This window comes from Pyrgilauda ruficollis, unplaced genomic scaffold (assembly GCF_017590135.1).
Source record: "Pyrgilauda ruficollis isolate IOZ18807 unplaced genomic scaffold, ASM1759013v1 scaffold54, whole genome shotgun sequence".
Lineage (NCBI taxonomy): Eukaryota > Metazoa > Chordata > Aves > Passeriformes > Passeridae > Pyrgilauda > Pyrgilauda ruficollis.
In genome coordinates this window covers 3,691,306-3,712,344 of record NW_024527044.1, presented here as the reverse complement: position 1 = coordinate 3,712,344, position 21,039 = coordinate 3,691,306, and the positions used below count along the sequence as shown (strand labels likewise).

General features: G+C 44.4%; 2 protein-coding genes across 3 annotated transcripts in view; one reads left to right on the top strand and one right to left on the bottom strand.

Annotated features, from left to right (window-relative positions):
• FAM228B (family with sequence similarity 228 member B) overlaps positions 1-7,265 on the bottom strand; it is a 28,713-nt gene extending 21,448 nt beyond the window's left edge. The window contains exons 1-4 of the mRNA XM_041480806.1: positions 7,145-7,265; positions 3,755-3,859; positions 1,738-1,809; positions 879-1,076 (exon numbers count right to left, since the gene is read on the bottom strand). Of these exons, the coding sequence (XP_041336740.1) occupies positions 879-1,076; positions 1,738-1,809; positions 3,755-3,847 (363 nt within the window). The 5' untranslated portion in view covers positions 3,848-3,859; positions 7,145-7,265. The remainder of the gene's footprint in view (positions 1-878; positions 1,077-1,737; positions 1,810-3,754; positions 3,860-7,144) is intronic.
• Positions 7,266-14,929: 7,664 nt separating this feature from the next.
• On the top strand, positions 14,930-21,030 carry TP53I3 (tumor protein p53 inducible protein 3). 2 transcript variants are annotated; one of them, XM_041480923.1, is made up of 7 exons: positions 14,930-15,292; positions 16,079-16,204; positions 16,376-16,554; positions 17,245-17,512; positions 18,778-18,990; positions 19,710-19,906; positions 20,642-21,030. In XM_041480923.1, exons 3-7 carry the CDS (start codon positions 16,417-16,419, stop codon positions 20,846-20,848), a joined length of 1,023 nt encoding a protein of 340 aa, XP_041336857.1. In that variant the 5' UTR covers positions 14,930-15,292; positions 16,079-16,204; positions 16,376-16,416; the 3' UTR covers positions 20,849-21,030. The 2 variants fall into 2 exon arrangements, with proteins under 2 accessions (XP_041336857.1, XP_041336856.1); XM_041480922.1 differs by having other exon boundaries at positions 16,412-16,554; positions 20,642-21,024.
• The last annotated feature ends 9 nt before the right edge of the window (positions 21,031-21,039 follow it).

Genomic DNA, 21,039 nt, shown 5'->3' with positions numbered 1-21,039 from the left:
TGGGTCTGTCACATCAGGCCTTTGAAAAAGATAGTTTGGTCTCTTTAAAACAACACAGCTCCCATGGTATTTTCATTTCTGGATAAGTAGGTTGTTTACAGTCTCACAACTCCACTGTGCAGTGGTTTCTACTGACAACAACTGCCTGCTCTCATAAAGTATTATTTTTGTGGCAGATTACATAACTGCTTTTATTTTTCTCTTTTATTTCATTCCTGAGATGCAGAAAGATTAGTTGTGGGATCTGATATTCGAGAGTCGTGTCAAATTAAGAGCAAAACGAACAAAACTAACAAGTATTTTCTACAGTGACTGCAATTTGCAATTTTTGTGAATACTGAAACACAAGGAACTACAAAATCCATGAGCTGGGTCCATTACCTGTCTTCAGACTTAACAAAATCGTTTGTATCTCCCTGTTCCCATATATTTAAGCTTGATCAGTAGCATCCAAGGCCACAAAATCATTTCACTCATGCTCTACCAACAGAGTTGCAGTACTGCTGTAGCTAACTCCTGAGACTTGAGAGTGCAGCCCCCATCCTGCTCACTCAGCCTTTGGTTTGAGCTGACAGAGCTCAAGGTTTTCCCACTAAATGGTCCAGCCCACAGAGGCAAACACACCTCAGCAGGGTGTCTCACCATATTCAGACCCCAGCAAGTGTTCACTACACCAAGCAATGCTGCTGTTCATAGCTGCTGGTGAATGTACACAGTTGTAACATTACAGAAGTCCTTGGGAAAAGTAAGTTACAGGCAAGGTATATCTGAAGTCCAGGTTGCTCAGCAAACAGGGAATAACAGCTAAACCCCTGAACTTGTCCACAACCCTCTGTATACTACCCCCTCCATGACAGAAATGTGTTTCTTATTGATACCTTCTTTGTACAGTAGTTTAAATATTGAGAGAATTGTTCTCGTCTTCTTTTCCATACTTCTTTCTCTGACTGGCTGTCCATTTGGTCCTTAATTTTCTGCATAACTGGCTCTGAAATATTCTCAAGATATTTTTTGTAGAGAAGCTCTGTCTTTCTCAGCTCTAGGAAATCAGTGTGCTTCAAATATCTGTCCACCTCCTTAAGTAAGAAATGGAAAATAAAAACCATAGAAACTATTGGTCAATGACAGTAAAGATTCCACATGTAAAGTTTGCAGCTTGGCTGGCCTGACTGCTCACTGTTCCAAGGCACCTATTTTCCAGCCCTTCCTTCTGCTCCTCCTTCTCTCCACTTCCCACCACTTATTTCCAAGCTTGCCCTTTCAAGAGCTCTGGCATTCAGACCCTTAATTTTTGAAGCTGTGGTGCAAATTTGGCAGAAAATTACTCACTTTCTCCCATCAGGTTATTGAGCTGAAGTCACTGCAGAGCAGGGGGCTGCAAGCACCAGACTGTGCAAGACAGGCAGCAGAAGGACCCTCCCTGCAGCACTGGCAATCTGCTGGATCAGGTCAGAGCAGCCCTCCTGCCCTTTGCTCACAGCACCACTGTCACAAATTATCACACCCACAGGACAAATATTAGTGCAAACAGGCAGTTTAAGTCACCTGGAATTCACATTTAGGGTTACTACTTCAGTCCTATCCAGAGTAGACTGAAAAGATCAGAAACTCACAACTCTAAATTAGTTTTTCAAAAATACAAGCAATTAACATTTTCTCATGAATCACTGATTAGGAACTAAAAATACCGACACGCAGGAAAGCACACAGCAAATGAAAAAAGAGCACAGTTCTTACCCTCACAAAATTTTCTCTGTCCAAGATGCACTGAGCAGAAGCAATGATGTCTCGGCTTTGATCAGGTGCTGCCTAACAAAACATGAAAAAAAGCCCACATGAGGTGAAAGCAGGACTTAGAGCAGGAGTTAGATTTACTTTTGAATTCAAAATAATTACCAGTGTTGTAATTAAGGGCACATTATACCACAACCCAGCTGGCAAATCCTTGCAAATTTGCTCTAAACAGTTGGGTTAAGTAGCAACAGAAGAGTGTTGGAAGAACTGCAATGAGAACTGGAATGTACATGCTCAGACCTCCTTGGCTGCTCCTCACCACGACCAAACACCACTTCCTCCTTGTTTCTCACCTGTGCCAAACAGACAAGGAGTACAGGCAACGCAGACCAAATCTATCATTTGGGGATGGAATGCATTTTATGTATAGAATGGAATATTAACCTGCTACTCCCTGTGCTTAATATTGATTTTTAATTCCAATTGACAGTGTAGTTTTCAGTCATGTCTGTCTTGGCCCTGCTGACCAGCTCCACGCTCCTAAAGGTTTATTACAGTAAGATGAGCAGGACATCACACACCAGAGCAGGCAAGGAAGAGACAAGAAGTACTAAAAATTCCACCAAAAACAAATGAGAAAGAGGAAATCTAAATTTCTGGCATGTTTCAAGACCCTTACATCCTACTATTTGAAACAACTGATATGTTGTATTATGCCTGATGAATTTACTTCACCTTGTCACAGATGCTTTTTAAAGTCAGTACTGTAAGAGCAGCACAAAGACATGGCCATCATTCCATCTAAGAACCATCACTGCTGAACAGGAAAAGAGCTCTCCTTCAGGATGACACATATGTGAAAAATCCTTAAGAACCAAAGGAGCTGGGTGTCCTTTGACTGATGGAATTAAGTCCCTTTTCCTGGATAAGGGCAGGCCCAGGGGCAGCCTCATCACAGTACTACTTAAGAGCAGCTGCAAAGAGGAATAGAGGCTCTCACTTCACCAGAAGTCACAGCAAGAGGTACAAGTTGCATTGGCAGATGTTTCATCTCAATGTAAGAAATAAATTTTTACAGTGAGATCAATCATTCACTGAACACCCTCCCCAGGGATGTGGTGGAGTCCCCATCACTGAAGGTTTTCAAGGTGCAATTGCACAGGGAGCTGGATCCCCTCATCTGCTGTCTCTTTCCCACGAAAAGCTGGGTGAGACGATCTTCCAAGGTCCCTTCCAGCCTGGGCTGTTCCATGAGTCTATGATTCTAACTAGTCACAAGCTTGTTTCAGGTTTTATGGGAAACTTTTCCACATACCAAACTGCAAGTAAGCTAATAAAGCTGCCTCAAAAGGATGCAAGTGCTCAATAAAACCCATTGAATCTGTTGCTATTTTAGAATTCTTTGTTCTCCTTCTCCATGACAAACATCTCCCAGATTTTACTTAACTTTGAATATAACAATTTTTCATTCTTCCCTTCATAATTTCTATGTAATTCCTCCACTCACACCTTCACACAACAGACCACCTTTATTCTGTATTAGCCAATCTTTGGCAATATTTTCCTTCCCAAAATGTCTGCTGCAATCAAAATTATTGGTTGTGCCTCTCTGCTGGTGCTGAGGAGAACCCCTGGATAAATGTAAAGAAAGCAAAAGATTTGCATAAAAGGACAACCTGTTTTACAAAGATCAGGTTCTAATTCAAGTTCCACAACCAAGGCACAAACTGGGATGGAATGGTAAGAATTAATACAACTGCAACACCCATTTGTGAGTGTGCTGTGGAGGAACAGACTGAAGCACAAAGCTCCTGCTCAGGGCTCACAGATGACTTCAGGCACGTGCCAGGCATGGAAGTCTGGGAGCACAGACCAGAAAACACTGTCAGGATTTCAGTGGGACTGGGTGGCCAGTTCCAGCACAGGACCCCATTACACACCTGGGTCCCAGGTACAGATACTGCTCTCTGTGTTGCTCACAGCAGAACCTACAGCTGAAGGAATGCTGGGGATCACTCACCCTCCAAGGCTTTTGCCGCTTGGGTCTTCTCACAGGTTTCCCATTTGCAAATCTTTGTAGCCAGGGACCTTCTGAGTTATTCACACTACCCATGGCTGGATTGGTCTGGGAAAAACAATAAAACCATCAAAACCCATAAAAAATATTGTACTAAGAGCAAAATCTAAATTTTCTTACAATTCCTACTGAGCAGTGAAACAGATCTCTAAAGGACTTCTAATGCTGATACCTGCAGCATTTTCCTGCCACAGTAAGTAAAACACAGAGATGAAGTACCAGGTTTACAATCAGATACTGCCTCTGTGGAACCATCTGTCCTCATCTCCACACACCATGGATAGTACATTTTGTTTCAAAGAACAGTGATTGACAAATTATTTGAAAATGCCTGTCAGCTTTGGAAACATTTCAGAGTTATCAAATTTCACCTCCAGACTATTACTTCTTTCCTTTTTCAATCAGATAAAATTCCTTCCAAGTAACTGCCACATCCCACTATGGCTACATTTTATTGGTTTTTAAAGTTAGTTCCACCAGATGAAGCTTATGCTGAAGTGCTAACTCAGCTCCAGTCAGAAGATTCCATCTTCTCTCTTGTATGTGCATCAGGATATCTGGATTGATTTATAACAGAGACAATGGAACCACAGAGGCAAAATGCTCTTTACAGGAACCTCAATTTAAACCCCTGTTTATCTCAGATTCATTGGAGACACACTGCTTCCAGGAAACAATGGATTCACAACATTAGTCTTGTAAAGAATGGAACAAAAGAAAAGCTTATTTCTACAGAGATACTGATCCCAAGTCTTCAGACAGATCTTTCAGTTATTAAAAAAAAATAAAATCTGATATTCAATTATTTTTTGCAATATCTAGTTACAAGAATCTGTCAGGACTCTCAGGTATTCACAGAAGATAACTTTTTTTTGGTAGAAGACAACACTTAAGAGTTTATTCTGTCCAATCCAGCACTTTAGTGACAATATCTGACTCCCAGCTTACCTCTCTGGAGTGCAGATTCAAATTTCTTACCATCAGTTCAAGTAAAGTCTGTAATCTACATCTCTTTTTGTTTCATTTTATATTCCCTTTTCATTTTATATTCTGTACCATGACAAAACATTTGCTGGGATATTCCCCCATTCTCACAGCAATGTTTTCCTTTCTTTTCTGACTGAAAGAGTCAGAAATCAGAGGAGAGCATATGTTGGAAGGGACTTGAGGAAGTCACCTGGTCCTGTCGCCTTTTTCCCAAACTGGAAATGAAACTCAAGATAACTTTAGTAAGGAGGTAATATAAAAGGGGATCTTTATTTGAAGGCTTTCAGAGGCAGCTATGGAAAGATGTCCACACACAAGCCCACCCCCTCCCAGGGGTGAGCACACTTTTATAGGTTTTAGGAAATTAGCATAATTGATAAAAAGCACCAATTAGGAGGACAAGTGGTGATGCAATTCCCCCCAGGGCCAAGCCCCTTCTCTGGAGCCCCCCCTTCAGCACTAGTTGTACTTTGTCCGTGAGAATCTACCACAAAGAGTTGTTCTCAGCCTTGGTTCCCAGGAAGAGCCAAGACAGGATAGGGGCCTTGTACCTCCTGGGGCTTGGAGGTCTGGAATTTGTTTTATCTTTCTGCTTAGGGAAAGGCCCTGGAGAAGTAATGGGAAAACTTGGTACTAATACAGAGTGACAGAGTTACAAATATATCTGTGAAGAATACAGAGAACATATAAAAGAAAGAAAAGGCAAAACCCAAATGACATCAGTCTCAGTGCCAGCTTGAAGAAAAGCAAACGTCACAGAACCAATTTCTGATACAAAATTAACAGGCAAACAGCCAGGGCTGAAAAGATTTGGGTACCTGACATGCTATAGATTTGACATTACAAAAATCCAATCTGCCTTCCTATGAGCAATAAAAAAATCCTCCCTACATGCCCAGGTGCCACAGGCTCCTGTGTCATGCCACCATTTACAGATTTCCTCCAACTCCAAGCAGTCCATTCTCCTCACAAAGACAGACTGAGCACAAAGCAGAGGAGGTGCTTGACCTCCTCAGAGAGTTGGGATGCCAGGGTAGATAAAACAGAACAAACACAGAGAATGTGCCTCTGTAGCAATCTGCCTCCAGGAACCCACAAGTGGTAAAGACTCTAGCAGATTTCCCCCCACAACCAATCTTCACAACTCAAGCTTCCACTGAATCTTAATCCTTCCTTTTTCTGCTTTTTTGGGACTCCTGCTCAGAGAAGCCAACACTCTTCTCTGCAAAGGCAGGGCTCACTGATATGAGACAGCAGCTGTTTTGCAGCTCTTGAAACTACAGATTTAATCACAGGCTTAGACAGAAATAGAGTAAAGGATTTCCAGAATCAGAGTGGATAAAACAAGCATTTAGTCAATCTAGTGGTTGCAGTCTGCAGATCCCATGAGCAGGTTGGCTGTCCTGTATCAGGACATTTGTTTGTGCCAGATCCCTGGAAGTGTCCAAAGCCAGGCTGGATGGGGCTTGGAGAAGCCTGGTCTAGGGGAAGGTGTCCCTGCCCATGGCAGGGAGTTGGAACTAGATGATCTTTAGGGTCCTTTCCAACCCAAACCATTCTGCGATGATTAAACCTGAGAATAACCTAAAAATCTTTGCTAGATAAACAAGCATCCTTCTGTGCTGTCAGCAGTGCAGCTCTGTATCAGTAAGTTTCAAAGCCAGGTTTCTCTTCTCAGTAAAACGAGGTTCTTCCCCCAACACCCATCTGCTAAAATTTACACTCTCTGTGCCCAAACACGAGGCTTTGCAGCAGTTTGAGGAAACACATTTTAATCACTCTGTGACAAATATAAGCACCCTCTATATGCCTCAATCCTCTCAAAACCCCGTTCAGGCACACAGGCTCACGAGTCACTGCACGGATGTCCCTCTGCACAAGCACAGCTTTTACTGACGCCTTGGTCCCCTCGCATTGCCGCAGGTGAACGGAGGGAGAACGAGTCTCTAGTGCGAGCAGGGCAGCTCTGCGAACAGAGCCTTTTACACTGTGAATGCTGAGCTAACACGTAACGCGGGTAGGCCCGGAGGGTCCTGGCCTGGCCCTGCACTTGGGACGCAGCGATGAGACAAAGCCCGGCGAAAGGGAAAGGCTGAGACCCCTGGGCCCGGCTCGCCCCGCACCCTGCCCTGCCCTGAGGCGGGTCCCGCAGGCCCCAGGGAAGAGCAGGTGGCCAGCAAAGACCCACACCTACCACCCCCGTGCCGGGGTCCAGCACTGGGGCGGTGAACACAGCCCCAGAACCCCCAGGAGCCGCGGCATAGCGCTACAAGAAAAGCCAAAGGCGCGCCGCACGGCCCCGCCCCGCTGAGGGGAAAATGGCGGCGCGGCGCGCCTTGGTCGCACCTCACATCAGTCGCACCGCCCCTCCGTGACCGAAAAAAAAAACCAGTCCATCACCCACAGCCTCTCAGGTTGAGGATACGCCGCCCGTGGGAACAGGGACCCGGCTACCGGTGGGGACAGGGCACAGAAACCGGTGGGGACAACGCCGCGGCAGTCCTGATCTGGCACCGAAGACAGACGGGGCGGAGGCACGGCCGGATCCCTCCGCGCCCGGCCGCGCAGCGTCCCGCACTGCCATGGCAACCCCAACGCGCGCGCTCCCGCCGGCAAGGCTTCCCACCAATCAAAGAGGGGAGCGCGCGGTGAGCGAGCCAATCAGGAGCGAGGAAGGCTCCACCGATCCGAGCCGAGTCGAGCCGAACGGGGCCGAGCCGAACGGGGCCGAGCCGAACGGAGCCGGCGAAGTCGGGCTCCCTGATTTATTATTCAAAGTTCATTAAATCGTATTACGAGATTTCACACATTCGCCCGCAGTGCTGACCATGACACCAAATTTGAAACTGCCATCAGCCAGATACCATCAGATGAGAGAAATGTCAGGGCTTTTCCCCCAGCAGTGCTGCAGTGACACAGAGATCTCACAATAACTGTGTGCCACGTAAACCGGGTGTTTCCTGGAGCCCCTTATACTTTATTTTTTAAAATGCATTATTATGATTGATTTGTCAGCACCCCAGGCAAAACGAGACCCTTGTGCCCAGCCGCCTGCCACTGCCCTGGAATGGGATCCCCTGCACAGCCCAGGGTGCGTCCATTAACCTGGCCAGGGACTTGTGACAGCAGCTGTCAGAGCCAAACCCCTTATGCCACTCTGGAAAGAAAGACCCCCATCCTCCTGGATCCCCCACACTCTTAGTCTCTATGCCCTTAATTTTGTCATTTTTATCAACTACCATTGTCTGCCAGCATCCTTGAAGGACTCAGGCTGAGCAATTCAAGGAGTAACACACTTTATTAATAAATACACTGATCACAGAAGACTGTCACAGAGTGGGGGCAGAGATTGTCACTGACAGCGCACTGACTGCAAGAACAAGTTTGGAGGGATACACAGGCTCTGATCACCAGTGAAAGTCTGAGAAAATCAACGTGTACAGAGTAGGGATCCTACCCAACAGGTGTGTCCACGGGGGAAAAGCCAAGATCAGCCCATCGAGCCATCCCAGAAGTTATGTGGAGCCTTTCCTAACTTGTCCCCCTCTTAACTCACTGTTAGACTATTTCTTTACACTTAGGTGAAGCTTGAGTGACTCTAGTCAAACATACTTTTGTTCTTGATTGGTGCAAAATTCCCCCACTTTGCTCTCAAAGACATAGTTAACAAAACAGAGAGTGTGTGCTCAGGGAGGGGTGGTCACACTTTGGAGCTGGGTAACTTTGGGATGGAGGCGTGTCACATCTTTACAATGAGAGTACAAAGAGTGGGATTCATCTGAGGAGAGCGATTTCCCCACAGCTGCTGACTGAGGAACAGGACATCTCCATCCTGTGCCTGGCAGCTCCTGTGTGGTTTGTCACCTACGAGGTACCACCGAGTTCCCATTCCTGCAGGGATCACAACAGAGCCTGGTCATGGGTCTCCATCCTGCTCCACCTTCCATTTCATCTCTCCTTAGCATCTGCTTCAGCCTGCAGGGGGAACTACCATGGAATGAATTCTGTGCTTGCCAACTGCATTCCCTCCTGGAAACAGCAACTGCATTTTACCCTAAAATTTCCTAATGTTACAGCTTCTGTTGGAATATGACTATAATTTTAGCCTCAAGATTCTCCCCTAAATGTATCTAATTTCCCCCCATTTTCCCACTTAATCAACCCCATGACTATAGCACTCAAGCTTCCCAATATCCAAATGGAGTTCAAGAGGATTTCAAGCATTTGTATTGCATGGATTATCTGATGTTTGTAGGGGTGGCCAACAGGCTAACTGCCTCATAATAACACAAACTTTAACAAATAATACCTTTATCAAGACAAAAAGCAAAAGGGTTAATATCAATACAGCAAATTCCTGTAGCAGTTGGTGATCATCTGAAGAGGGTATCCCACCATCACTGTTCTGCATCTTTCTTGACTGGTTCCAAAATGTGATGTATTTTCTCCACATTGTGATGGACAAGGACCAGAGCCCTTGGTCCATTTTCTTGAGCTTGTTTCAACAATTGTTTTAAGTCTTCATTTTGTAGCAGTTTCCTGCTCAAGGTGAGATTCATTCAGTAGGGGTGGGCAGACAGGTCTTGAACCAGCATTTAGTTAAACTGTAACAATTGGTAAGATGTGACAGGCGCTGAGTAAATAAAACCACAAACATTTGAGTGATTATTTGTAGCTTCACTAACATTATCTATGAGTTACCATGGAATCACAAAGACTTCTCATGCTCTGTCACCAATATGTACAATTGAAAACATTTTCAGGCATTTCACTGGGATGTGTCTCAAAATAACAAACACTTTTTGTTCAGTGTCAAGACAAATGTCTTAAGCTTTGAGATTGCTACTTTCACAAATGACTCTTGTTGTTCTTGCACAATGACATCAATGTCTTGCCATTTTTTCCATCCTTTTGCAACCATAGTCTCTGCTCCAGGGGATAGAGTATAGTCCCACTGTGACTGAACCCTCACACAGATTCGATTAAGTGTTAAGGTTCGAATCTTCTGAACCTTCAGAGTCAAAATCCCTATTTCAATTTAGAAGGACAGGCCCCTCCTGGATTCCCCCTGCTCCTAGTCAGTATGTTATCAGTTTTGTCAAGTATGCTACCTGTGCCAGAGGTACTCACAGGGACTCACACTAACAGTTTATGGAATAACACAGTTTATAAATATAACAGAGAATTGTGACATGTTGAGGTTTGAGGATTGCCAGTGATAGTATCTCACTGCAAAAATGTATTCAAAGCAACACACAGATAATCCCTAACAAAAGCTGTCTCGAGATAATCAATCAATATGTGGAGAACAGAGTTCTTACCCAACAGATGTGCCTGCAGGGCCTGCAGGGAAGAAGATGGGTTCAGGCCCATGACTGACCCCAGAAGTTACAATGGGGCCTTTCCCAACTTCTCCCATTTCTTTACATTTTGGTGGAGCTTGAGTGGTTCCAGTCATACAGCAAGGGGTGGTTGTACCTTGAGGGGGGTAACTTTGGGATAGAAACGTGTTACAGCATTTCATCTCAGCTAACCTTGGGATGGGGCTGTGCTCAGTGTTACACCTGAGGAGAGTAATTACACAGCAGCAAGATGTCTTCTCCTATGTCCCTTAGTTTGTTGGAAATGATGCAACTTTTCTTTCTTTCTTTTTTTTTTTTTTTTTAATTTAATGTAACTTTAGTCACAGGTTTATTTTGTTTTGTTCACCTTTTCCCAGGGGAAGGGGAATTGGAAGTTTCTTTTCAAAAGACTCTGTTCACCAGATGAAGGCCTGATGAAGCCTTAAAATCTACAGACTTGAGAGTAGCCAGAAGATACAGAGGAGATAAATGAGCATCAATGAACATGACCCCCTGGGGCAGTTGGAGACACCTGGTCTGGGAAAAGATTGATAAAAGAACCAAAGAAAGAGGTCCTAATCAACGTCCAAGGTGAAGGAATCAATAACCAACAGGATATCAAACATTAAGAATTGTGTAATTTAAGATCAATGAACATTAATTTCTTTGGGGTTCGTATGTATAAATATGTGAGAAGTCTAGTAGAGAACCATGTGTGATGGAATGATTTTCACTGTACAACCCAGGCATGTGTGAATAAAATAATTTCTACTGCACATCCTGGCCAAAATAACATCCTGGCCAGAAAAAAATAATGCCTCAATTCTCCAACACTGAAAAGATGTTGTTGGAGGGTTTCTGTTTTCCCCACAGTTTCAGTGATAATGTGGCCATAGCTTTAGCCTCAAGATACTTCTCAGTTTTCTTTAATTTCCCCCCAGTCATTTTCCCACACTGTGCTAGAACTGATTATTTATTTAAAAAGAAAATAATTTTTGGTTTGGGTCAAGCCCAGCCCAGAAAAAAACCCCTCAGGTCCCTCCTTCTGCTCTGATCTAATGGTTGTAGCAAGTTTTATCTCATTTCTTAGTGTTTTCACTGTGGACTGTTTCCTCAGCAAGATGAAAATTTAATGGCAGCAGAAAAAAATCAGAAATATTTACTATAAAAATGTAACTGGACTTTTATGGCCTTTCTGGAAAAGAGGACCAGTTTCCTGCTGATCAATTCTTGTACCTTTCTTGTTGTTGTTGCTGTTATTTTGCTTATCTGAGGCCTTACATTTCTTCTCCTGAATTTCACATGGAGGAAATATGAATGTTTTCCAATGTTCACATGTTTTCCAATATGAAAGGGAGGACGAATTATACATCTATCTTTTTACAGAACAGAATGAAAATGAACCAACTTCAGGCTTTGCTGAGTGACAGCCTTGCCAGCACAAAAAGCATGTGGAAAATGCATTTATCACGGTATAAAGACAAGTCTCTGCATCGACCTTTGGCTTTAATGTGAGAGATCAAGAGCTTCCTGGGAAGTGACAGCAGAGGTGGGAACTCTGTGAAATCAGAGCACAAAGCAGAAATAATGGCAGGGAGCAGAGCACTCTACTAAATCCACTTGTTCTCTCAGCCTCTGAGCCCAGTGCTGGGATACAGCTCAGCTGACTTGCAAGGTGGTTGCTAATTTCACATCTTTGATTTTTTGGAACTAAGATGCCATTTAAGTGGCATTTTGAAGGAGTCCTTTTTAACCAATTTGTGCTCAGTGATCCTGACAGTAAAGCAGATGGATGTAGGTCCTTTCTCTGGCCCTGAGACCTGCTGGAATGGAGTGTCCTGTGCCCATGCTATAACCCCAAAGCTGTGGCTGAACTGGGATGCTGGTTGGGAACATAGATCTAGATTCAATACCAGGGGTTGATACAGAAATATCTTCTGCCTAATTCTGGAGAAACAATGTAGTGAAACCACCTGTAGCTTCCAAGTTACTATCACTGATATGGCACATGAAACAAACCCTTTCTTCTATCCAATGACAGCCCTGTCTGTGCCCAGAGTCACAGAACCACAGAATCATTGCTGGAAAAGACCTAAAGATCATCAAGTCCAGCCATTACCCCAGTACTGCCAAGCCCACCACTAAACCATGTCTGTCAGTGCCACATTTACAGGTCTTTTAAGTACCTCCAGGGATGGTGACCCTGGGCAGTCTGTTCCAGTGCTTCACAGCCCTTTTGGTGAAGAAATTGTTCCTAAAATCCAATCTGAACCTCCACTTATGCAACTTGAGGTCATCTCAGCTTGTTCTATCACTTGTAACTTGAGAGAAGAGCTCAACCCCCACCAGGCTTCACCCTCCTGTCAGCTGTACAGAGAGAGGATGGTCTCCCCCTGAGTCTCCTGGGCTGAGCCCCTTTCCCAGCTCCCTCAGCTGCTCGTCATCAAACCTGTGCTCCAGACCCTTCCCCAGCTCCGTTCCCTTCCTCCAGCCCCTCAATGTCCTTCCTGAACTGAGGGGCCAGAACTGCACACAGCCCTGGAGGTGACCTCAGCCATGCCCAGCACAGGGGACAGTCACTGCCCTGGCCCTGCTGCCACACCATGGCTGGCACAGCCCAGGTGCCTTTGGCCTTCTTGCCCACCTGGGCACAGCTGGCTCAGGTTCAGCCGCTGTCCCCAGCTCCCCCAGGTCCTTCTTCACTGGACACCTTTCCAGCCACTCTGCCCCAGCCTGTGGCACTGCAGGGGTTGTTGTGACCCAAGTGCAGGACCCAGCACTTGGCTTTGCTGAACCTCAAGCAATTTACCCCAGCCCCATGGATCCAGCCTGTCCAGATCCCTCTGCAGAGCCTTCCCTCTCTCCAGCAGATCAACACTCAAACTGGTGCTGTCTGGGAACCTACTGAGGGTGGACTCGGTCCCCTCATCCAAACCATAAATAAAGACATTAAACAGAGCTGGCTCCAGTGTGGAGCCTTGGGAAATGAGATTTATTAAATCTAACAACAAGGCCTTCCCTTATAAGCTAACTTCAGATTAGCTCTATCTTGTTATTTTCAGCAGGCTACACACAGAGCTGGAGCAGGTCCAAAAGGCACCACTGTCTGACTGGCTGGCTCAGTAATACAATCAGGAGCCATATCATATTTGATCTGAGAATTTTTTTTTTTTTCTGCTATGGAAGGAAGGAAGAAAGCGTAAAGCTGAAAGATTGCAAAAAACGCCAGCACTTTCAAAATCCTGTAACAATATCCACTCATTATTTGCTCTTGCAAACAGTAACATTGTTCAAAACCAGCCACTGTTCCTAGCAAAGACTAATGCTAAGTTTTTCCAGGGCTAGATTTGCAGTAGTTTTTCTTTGGAGTTTACTCTTGCTGTCCTGGATGATTTCTTTGTGGAAAAAAAAAAAAAGAAAAGTAACTTTTCTTTGCATGTTACAAGATATTTCCAAAAATTATTTAAAGTGCTGCTCAGTACTTATTCTTTAAAGCAGATAATACCTTACAAATATAGGTATTTTAAATTTTCAGATAGAAACAGCACTGTCGTCATTTGAGTGCAGTACAGTGTGAGGGGGATTTGAACTTGAAAAAAAGCATCTCCATTACAGCAATTCTGTATATGAAGTTTATAATAATTGATTTAAATTTTTATTTATTTATGTCCCTGTGTTATTATAGCACACTATTTTAGAGAGAAAGGTTGCTGAATCAACAGAAAACTTGGACTTCATCAACCTTAAGAATGCTCATTAGGAAGTAAAGAAGTTTGAAACTTTAAACAAGAAACTGCTGCTTTACAACATTCCAGCTGCTGAGCTCCCTTCTGTTTTTTCTAGAACAATTGTGGGCTTGCTGCTCATAAAAAGACTACCCTATGCATCTGCCCTCTAAGTTTCCTAACTGAATTGAAAGTGATGTCTTCAATATTTGGTTTAAGATGCTCTGCTTTATCTTTCTAATGCTGCATTTTAGCCTGCTTCTAGATAACATAGTTACTAATCTCACTACACAAAGTTCTCTAATGGCATTACAGCTACGCAGGGGCCACAGACCCAAGGGACAAAGGAAATTGCTACATTAACACATTTTAAGACTGCCCTGTACATCCTTGAATAATAAAACATATTTTCATCATGTGAATTTGCATTGTCAATGACTGTAATATAAAGTTATTTTAAACTGCAGTGGATTGCAAAGTTCTCCGGGGACAGTGGAGGAGGGACAATGCCAGCAGCGGCACTGAACCAGCCTGTGTGTACTACAGACCAGGCTTCATGATCTTTTCATCTTCAGAAACACATCAATTATTAGCTCTTCAAGTCACGTGAGAACAAAAGAATTTTTAGCTGTACTTGATTCTAAATTTGCTCAAAGAGGAATTTAAAAGCCTGAATCAAAAAAACTCATTATTACAGGGGAAAAAAAATCCACAAAAAAAATCCCACACATATGAGTTACCATTTTAAAATAGTCTGAAGTGTCAGTTTTATTCCCTGACAGCTCAAACACTCAAGAGCTGGTGATCAGAATACCGAGAAAGGCATGATCTGATCCTTCTGCAAAGCTCAAGGAGATATCATCAGACTTTTAGAGTAGTATTGATTCTGGTTCCAAACCATCAGGTAGAAACACACAGGGTGTAAGGACGTGAACCAGCGAGCTCCCTGGGAGCAGAGCCCAGGGCAGCCTCCCCAGCGCGTTCAGGGCATCCGGGCTGGCACAGCTCCCACACCCGCAGTGCCGGTGGAGCAAATCGAGTGTGAGACACTGAGAATTCTGAAACGGCAGCACTTGCACAGCCGGAGCACACCCCATCACACACACTGGCACAGCCACGGGCAGCAGGCCGAGCTTCCCCGTGTGCTGGGGCAGCGGCCGATCTCTGCCGCAAGGCCAAGCGGGAAAAGATTCCTGTGCCAAGCCATGGAATAATCCAGGTCGTTCGCAGAAACAACGGGGAGCTGTGCTAATACTTCTGACTCCTCATATCTGTGGCTCCAAAGTAGAACAACCTCGCCTGTTCCTCGCCTTGGCCTGCAGGGGAGTAGCTGAATGCCAGGAGGAGCTGGGATCGGACTCTGCTCCCGAGGACAGGCCGGGTTTGTTCCGGGGCACAGATTGTCCCTCCTTCCTTACAGGAAAAAGGTGAGCTCGGGGGCCACAGAGCTTCTTAAAATTGTTGTTTTCAGCCACTGCTGGCAGATCTGAGAGCTTGAAATGGTTGGAAACTTGTATCACAGTTTCTGCGGTTTTCTGTGCATTTGAGAGTAATGTAAATATTCAGATCCTCTTGTTTTTTTGGTTTTGTTTTGTTTTTGGGAGGGTTTTAAACATTTTTGTGAGCCTGCTTCTAGCAAAAAAGACAATAATTTATAAAAAAGCAGGTTAATGAACTCTGATGAAAGAGAGACAAAAGCTTCTTTCATATCTTATTTTAACTGACTAAATTTGTACCCAATTAAGACAGCAGAAACAATTGTTATGAGGTGGCATCAGGTGGGCTTTCCATTGAATTTTTTTGCTGATACAGGCAAATTTTGTGGGACTGGATTAAATGGTTAATAACAATGACCAGACAGCCAGCCTCAGAAACACAAGCCTTTAAATTGCATTTTATACAAATGGAAGTGCTTATTCACCATAAAATAGCCATAGAGCACCACCCTGTGGGGATTGACATCCCTGGGGTTTCAAGCTGTTTATCATTCTGCATTCGCAGTCTTACCACAAGTAATTAGGCATACACTTAGCTTTTCCTGTGCAGAAATCAGTGATTTCTACAGAGGGCGGGTGGTCTGTCACACAGTGCTGGTTACTTGAAGAGGCCCTGGCCTGCAGCCCGTGCTGCACTCAGTGCAGTACCAGCTCTCAGCAAGTAACACAGGCTGTTCCCGTTGTGATTGCCTCTCCTTCTCATCTCCTTCCACCCAGGACCCAGGGAGCAGAGTGAAGACTGTTCCTCATTTGATTTTACCAGGCAGGAGAAAAGGCTTGACAGCTCAGCCCACCTCAACATCTGCTGGTGCCAAAAGGATCCCAGGAATAGCATCTGAGGAGGTACCTGAAAGACTCCTGCAGCAGTGAGAGCCTGCACCACAGCAAATCAGGCACACAGCAATCACCTCCAGAAGCAAGGGAAATAAATAGGAATTTTTAAAGCCATTTGTTACCTTTCATTACTGAGATTTTTCCACTGCACATGCCTGCATTTATGCAACGTTTTTTCAGTTTGTTTGGTCTGGCTTGTTTTTTGTTTTCTTTTAGAGAAAATGTTTGCAGCCTATTTTGATTGCCCAGGAGGCCCAGAAAATCTCTATATGAAAGAAGTGATGAAACCAAATCCAGGAGAAGGAGAAGTTCTTGTGAAGGTCTCTGCCAGTGCTCTGAATAGAGCCGATTTACTCCAGGTACGTGTAGATTAAGCAGATTTATGCACCTAAAAACAACACATTTTTCAAGCCTCTCTGTGAAGTCCTGACAGATCTGATGAGCTAAAAGAGTTTGAACCTGGTGAGCATTTGGACTGGAAAGTTCATAGGGCTGAAAGAAGAGATGTTTGTTGATTCAGCAGATAAATGTTTTTATCTGAGATAGTGCAGTGCTGGGCTGGCATGGAACGGCAGCTGCCTTTCAACAAAAACATGTAAAACCAAAGCTCTGGTCTCTCTAGATCTTAGACCCTTTTCTGGGCATTTGAGATGAAAAGGAAATGTTCCAATGGCACAGTTCCAGTGGGAGAAAATTTATTCAAATTCACATTCAAATTATTAGTTTGAGCTGCAAGCCGTGCTCTGCAAATAGCGTCCATAGTATCTCCAGAGCACGGATTAGCCTGGAGGGAGGGAACTCACAAATATTTCAATTCATACTTATTTTAAGAATAAGACTTAGGAAGAATAACACTTAGGAAGCAAAAGTGTTTCCAGAGGCTAGAAGATCCTCAAATTACTGCAACATATGCACAGGGCAAAATCAGGATTAAACAAATAGGAATTTAGGCTGGAGATATGTGAATGAAATATTGCAGGTCATTACACTCATTGATGGTTTTTCCTTCATTGCATTTTTTTTTTAAATTTTTTAAATTTTTATTTTAGAGGAGAGGGAAGTACCCTCCCCCCAAAGGAGCAAGTGACATTTTAGGCCTGGAAGCAGCTGGGAGCGTGGCTGGGCTGGGTCCCGGCTGCTCGGGCCGGTGGAAGATCGGTGACGCAGTGATGGCTCTGCTCCCCGGGGGAGGCCAGGCACAGTACGTGACAGTGCCCGAAGGCCTCCTGATGCTGATTCCCAAAGATATGACTTTTATCCAGGCTGCAGCCATTCCTGAAGCCTGGCTAACAGCATTTCAGCTGCTCCACTTTGTAGGTGAGAGGTGCATTTGTCCATTTATCCCGCCAAAACAACTCGTCTTCATTTCTGTTACAAAATCCTTTCCTTGTTGCCTCTATTTGAATGTTGCTTCCCTTCAAAGAACATTTTCTCTGTCACTTTGTTCTTGTGGATCAGAATCCATTATGCCAGACACAAATCCCTGAATCCTGACCACCTCTCCTCAGTGCCAACCCACCCTGTTGATTACATATTTACAAGAAAGGATATGCAAAGATGGCCAATTCCTCTTCACCTGTATTTCTCAGTTTGAATCACTGAATTGTTTGGGTTGAAAAGGAACTAGGTGATCTAGTTCCTTGCCATGGACAAGGACACCTTCCATTAAGCCTAAACCCTGAAATTATTCCTACCTTTTCCAGGCACCTGAAAACACATATTACTTCTAAGGATCTGGCTTGCATGACCATACAAAGAACTTTATCACTAATTGCTTGTGAATCAGCAGTAGGCAACATCTTGTACCTTTGTTTAACAGAGATTTTATTTATAAATATTATTTGTATTATTTGTAAATAATATTTCTGTTATAAAGTAAAATCCACTCTAAGCTGACTTAAAATAGACAGAACCCACACTCTTCATTTAAAAAATAAGCTGACAAGGTAATAAACAGCAGCACTTGCCAAGGTTTTCGTCCAGTGAGAAATATCCTACACTTTTCAGCAGTAGCATCTAAAAGATACAATAAGGAACAAAAGTTCCAAACATAACTTCCCTGCAGACTTGCTTCAAGCAGTGTTGCTTCTGGGGGATCAGTGGGAGGCTACTTGGTGCCTCACTTTCAGGAGCAATTGGTGAAACACAAATTAATGCAATCAATAGATTGTAAAATGATTGGTAGGATTGGTCTTTAATGTTACCCAGCATTTCTGGTATTTCTCCATTGCTGAGTGCCTGATTTCTCAGTATGAACATCCTCCAAGTGTGTTTTCTACTGATGGTATAAAAAGGCTGTGACTGCCCTCACTTAAGCATCTCGGTCACAGATGCCCAGAACTGCACATGGCCAAGACAAAGTCCTTCCACTGAGGCTGGGAAAATGACATCCTGTCAGCACACTGCAACCTCTGCTGCTTCTGGATTTCTCTCTTTTATGAAGGCTATGAAGATGTCCAATTGTCCAAAGTCTAGTCATGGGCATCTCTTTCAACCTCCTCTTCACTGTCTTCCATATTGTTCATATTTTAATCCAAAGGTGATGCCCAAAGGGTGACCACTTTCCTTCTGCCCTCCTCCAGGTAAAGTACAGGAGGGTGAGAAAGTGTTGATCCACGCTGGAGCCAGCGGGGTTGGCATGGCAGCCATTCAGCTGGTGAGGCTGGCAAAGGCCATTCCCATTGTGACAGCAGGAACTCAGGAGAAACTGGAAGCAACAGCAAATGCTGGAGCAGCTGCAGGGTTCAACTACAAGAATGAAGACTTCAGTGAAAAGGTCTTGGAGTTCACCCAAGGTAAAAACCTCTCTGTGAAAGTGGGAATGAACCTCCCAACATGTGGACACATTTTCAGCTGTCACCTGGTGAGGGAGCAGACAGTAGTGACCCTGGAAGCACAACCTGATATCCTGCTCAGCCCAGAACGGCCTTTTCCTTAGTTTAATTGTGCTGTTTTCTGCCTGGGCTCTCTGGCTGTGTTCATTTGTGGCATAAATATTGTGCCATGTTATTGCTGCCTCCCCGAGGAACTGTGGGACCAAATCCCTGCATTTTGGTGTTTGAATCATCATAGAAGCACAGCATGGCCTGGGTTGGAAAGGGCTTTAAAGATCATCCCGTTCCAACCCCCTGCCATGGGCAGGGACACCCCAGCTTGCTCTGAGCTCCATCCAACCTGCCTTGAACATTTCCAAGGGTGGGGCACCTACAGCTTCTCTGGGCAACCTGTGCCAGTGCCACTTTGTTCTTAAACTGTTAGAAAAATGTAGCTTTTCTAAGCATTTGGGGTGGTTTATGCCTGAGTTTGCTTATGGGTAAGTGATGGTTCTTTTTTTGTGCCCGATTCTGTAATTCCTTACAAATTACTGTGTCAATTCCTAATTTGAGTAGAAAGATTTAAATAAGAATTGTAGGGCCAATTCTGTACCTATAAATAACAAGGTTTTAGTCTTGCTTGAAATTATCCTACCCTTAATGAAGCTTCATTGCTAAAATCTTTTCTGTTTCTACTTGAGGTTCTGGAGTAGATATTATTTTAGATTGTGTTGGGGCCTCATACTGGGAGAAGAATCTCAACTGTCTGAGCACCGATGGCCGGTGGATTATATATGGACTGCTGAGTGGAGGTCAAGTCCATGGGGATTTGCTGGCAAGGCTGATTTCCAAAAGAGCCAGCATCCACACGAGCCTGTTACGGTCCCGAGACAAGGAGGCAAGTAGTGGCTATCAGAAGTTTGATCTTAAAATTTATTATAGTTTTGAGAGCTTTCTTTTAAAACCAGTGTTAAACACATTCTTGTCAAAAAAGCCCCACTTTGAACTGTTAATACATTCTTTGGAAAATGTCACAAAATTAAGTTCTAATTTTTTTTTCTATTTTTATCAAATTCCTCCCTGAATGAGAGGAATGACACCCAGGACTTCTTAATGGGCTTCATGGATACCATAAGTTAGATATTTGGCCCTAGAAGAAATAAAACTCCAGTGACTGGGCAACTTGATCAAGTCTGAGGAGGGAAAAATAAAAATCTCTATTAGGTCACTTCAAAGTAGAAACCAAGGCCATTTGGATGCTGAGTTACCAAAGAAAACTCATTTTAAGTGGAATATTCTCACCAAAAGACCCGCAGTGCAGAGCCCTAAGGTGGATTCTGTGCGTGGATTAAGACAGAACATTTACAAGACCTTTATCAGTTTGATTGAAATGGTTCTGCACGGAGCTCACACCACTTGCCTTGGGGAATTTCATTCAATTAAGATGTAACAAATCTAAAAGCTTTCTTCTTGTTTGTAATTTACACCTGTCAGGTGTTTTTATCTCCGTCTCACCGGGAGAATGTCAGAAGGGGTCTCGTTGAGGGCCGTGTACATTTTGCACGCCGTGCTCGGAGACCCCTCACTCGGGGAGCGGAGCGCTGGCAATAACCTGGCGGGTGTTTCTCCGCAGTACAAGGAGCGGCTGCTGGGAGCCTTCACAGAGGAGGTGCTGCCCCATTTTTCCGGGGGGGCTTCCCCGCGTCTGCAGCCCCTCGTGGACAGCGTTTACCCCCTGCACGCCATCGCTGAGGCACACAGAGCCATGGAAGAAAACAAGAACATCGGCAAAATCGTCATCGAAATTCCCGTTTGCTTCAAGAAAGGGCCGCAGCAGTAGCTCCTGTGGGACAGTCACTGCGGGGGCTGCACTGCGGCCGTCCTGCCGCTTCTGCTCCGCACCGGGACCGATTCACGTGGGTGGCGAGGAGGGGGAAAGGATAAGGAGGAAGCGTTTATTAAAGAGGTTCATGTGGCAATTCTGACACCTCGGAGCGAACGTGAGGGGCCGGGGCCGGGGCTGAGGGGCGG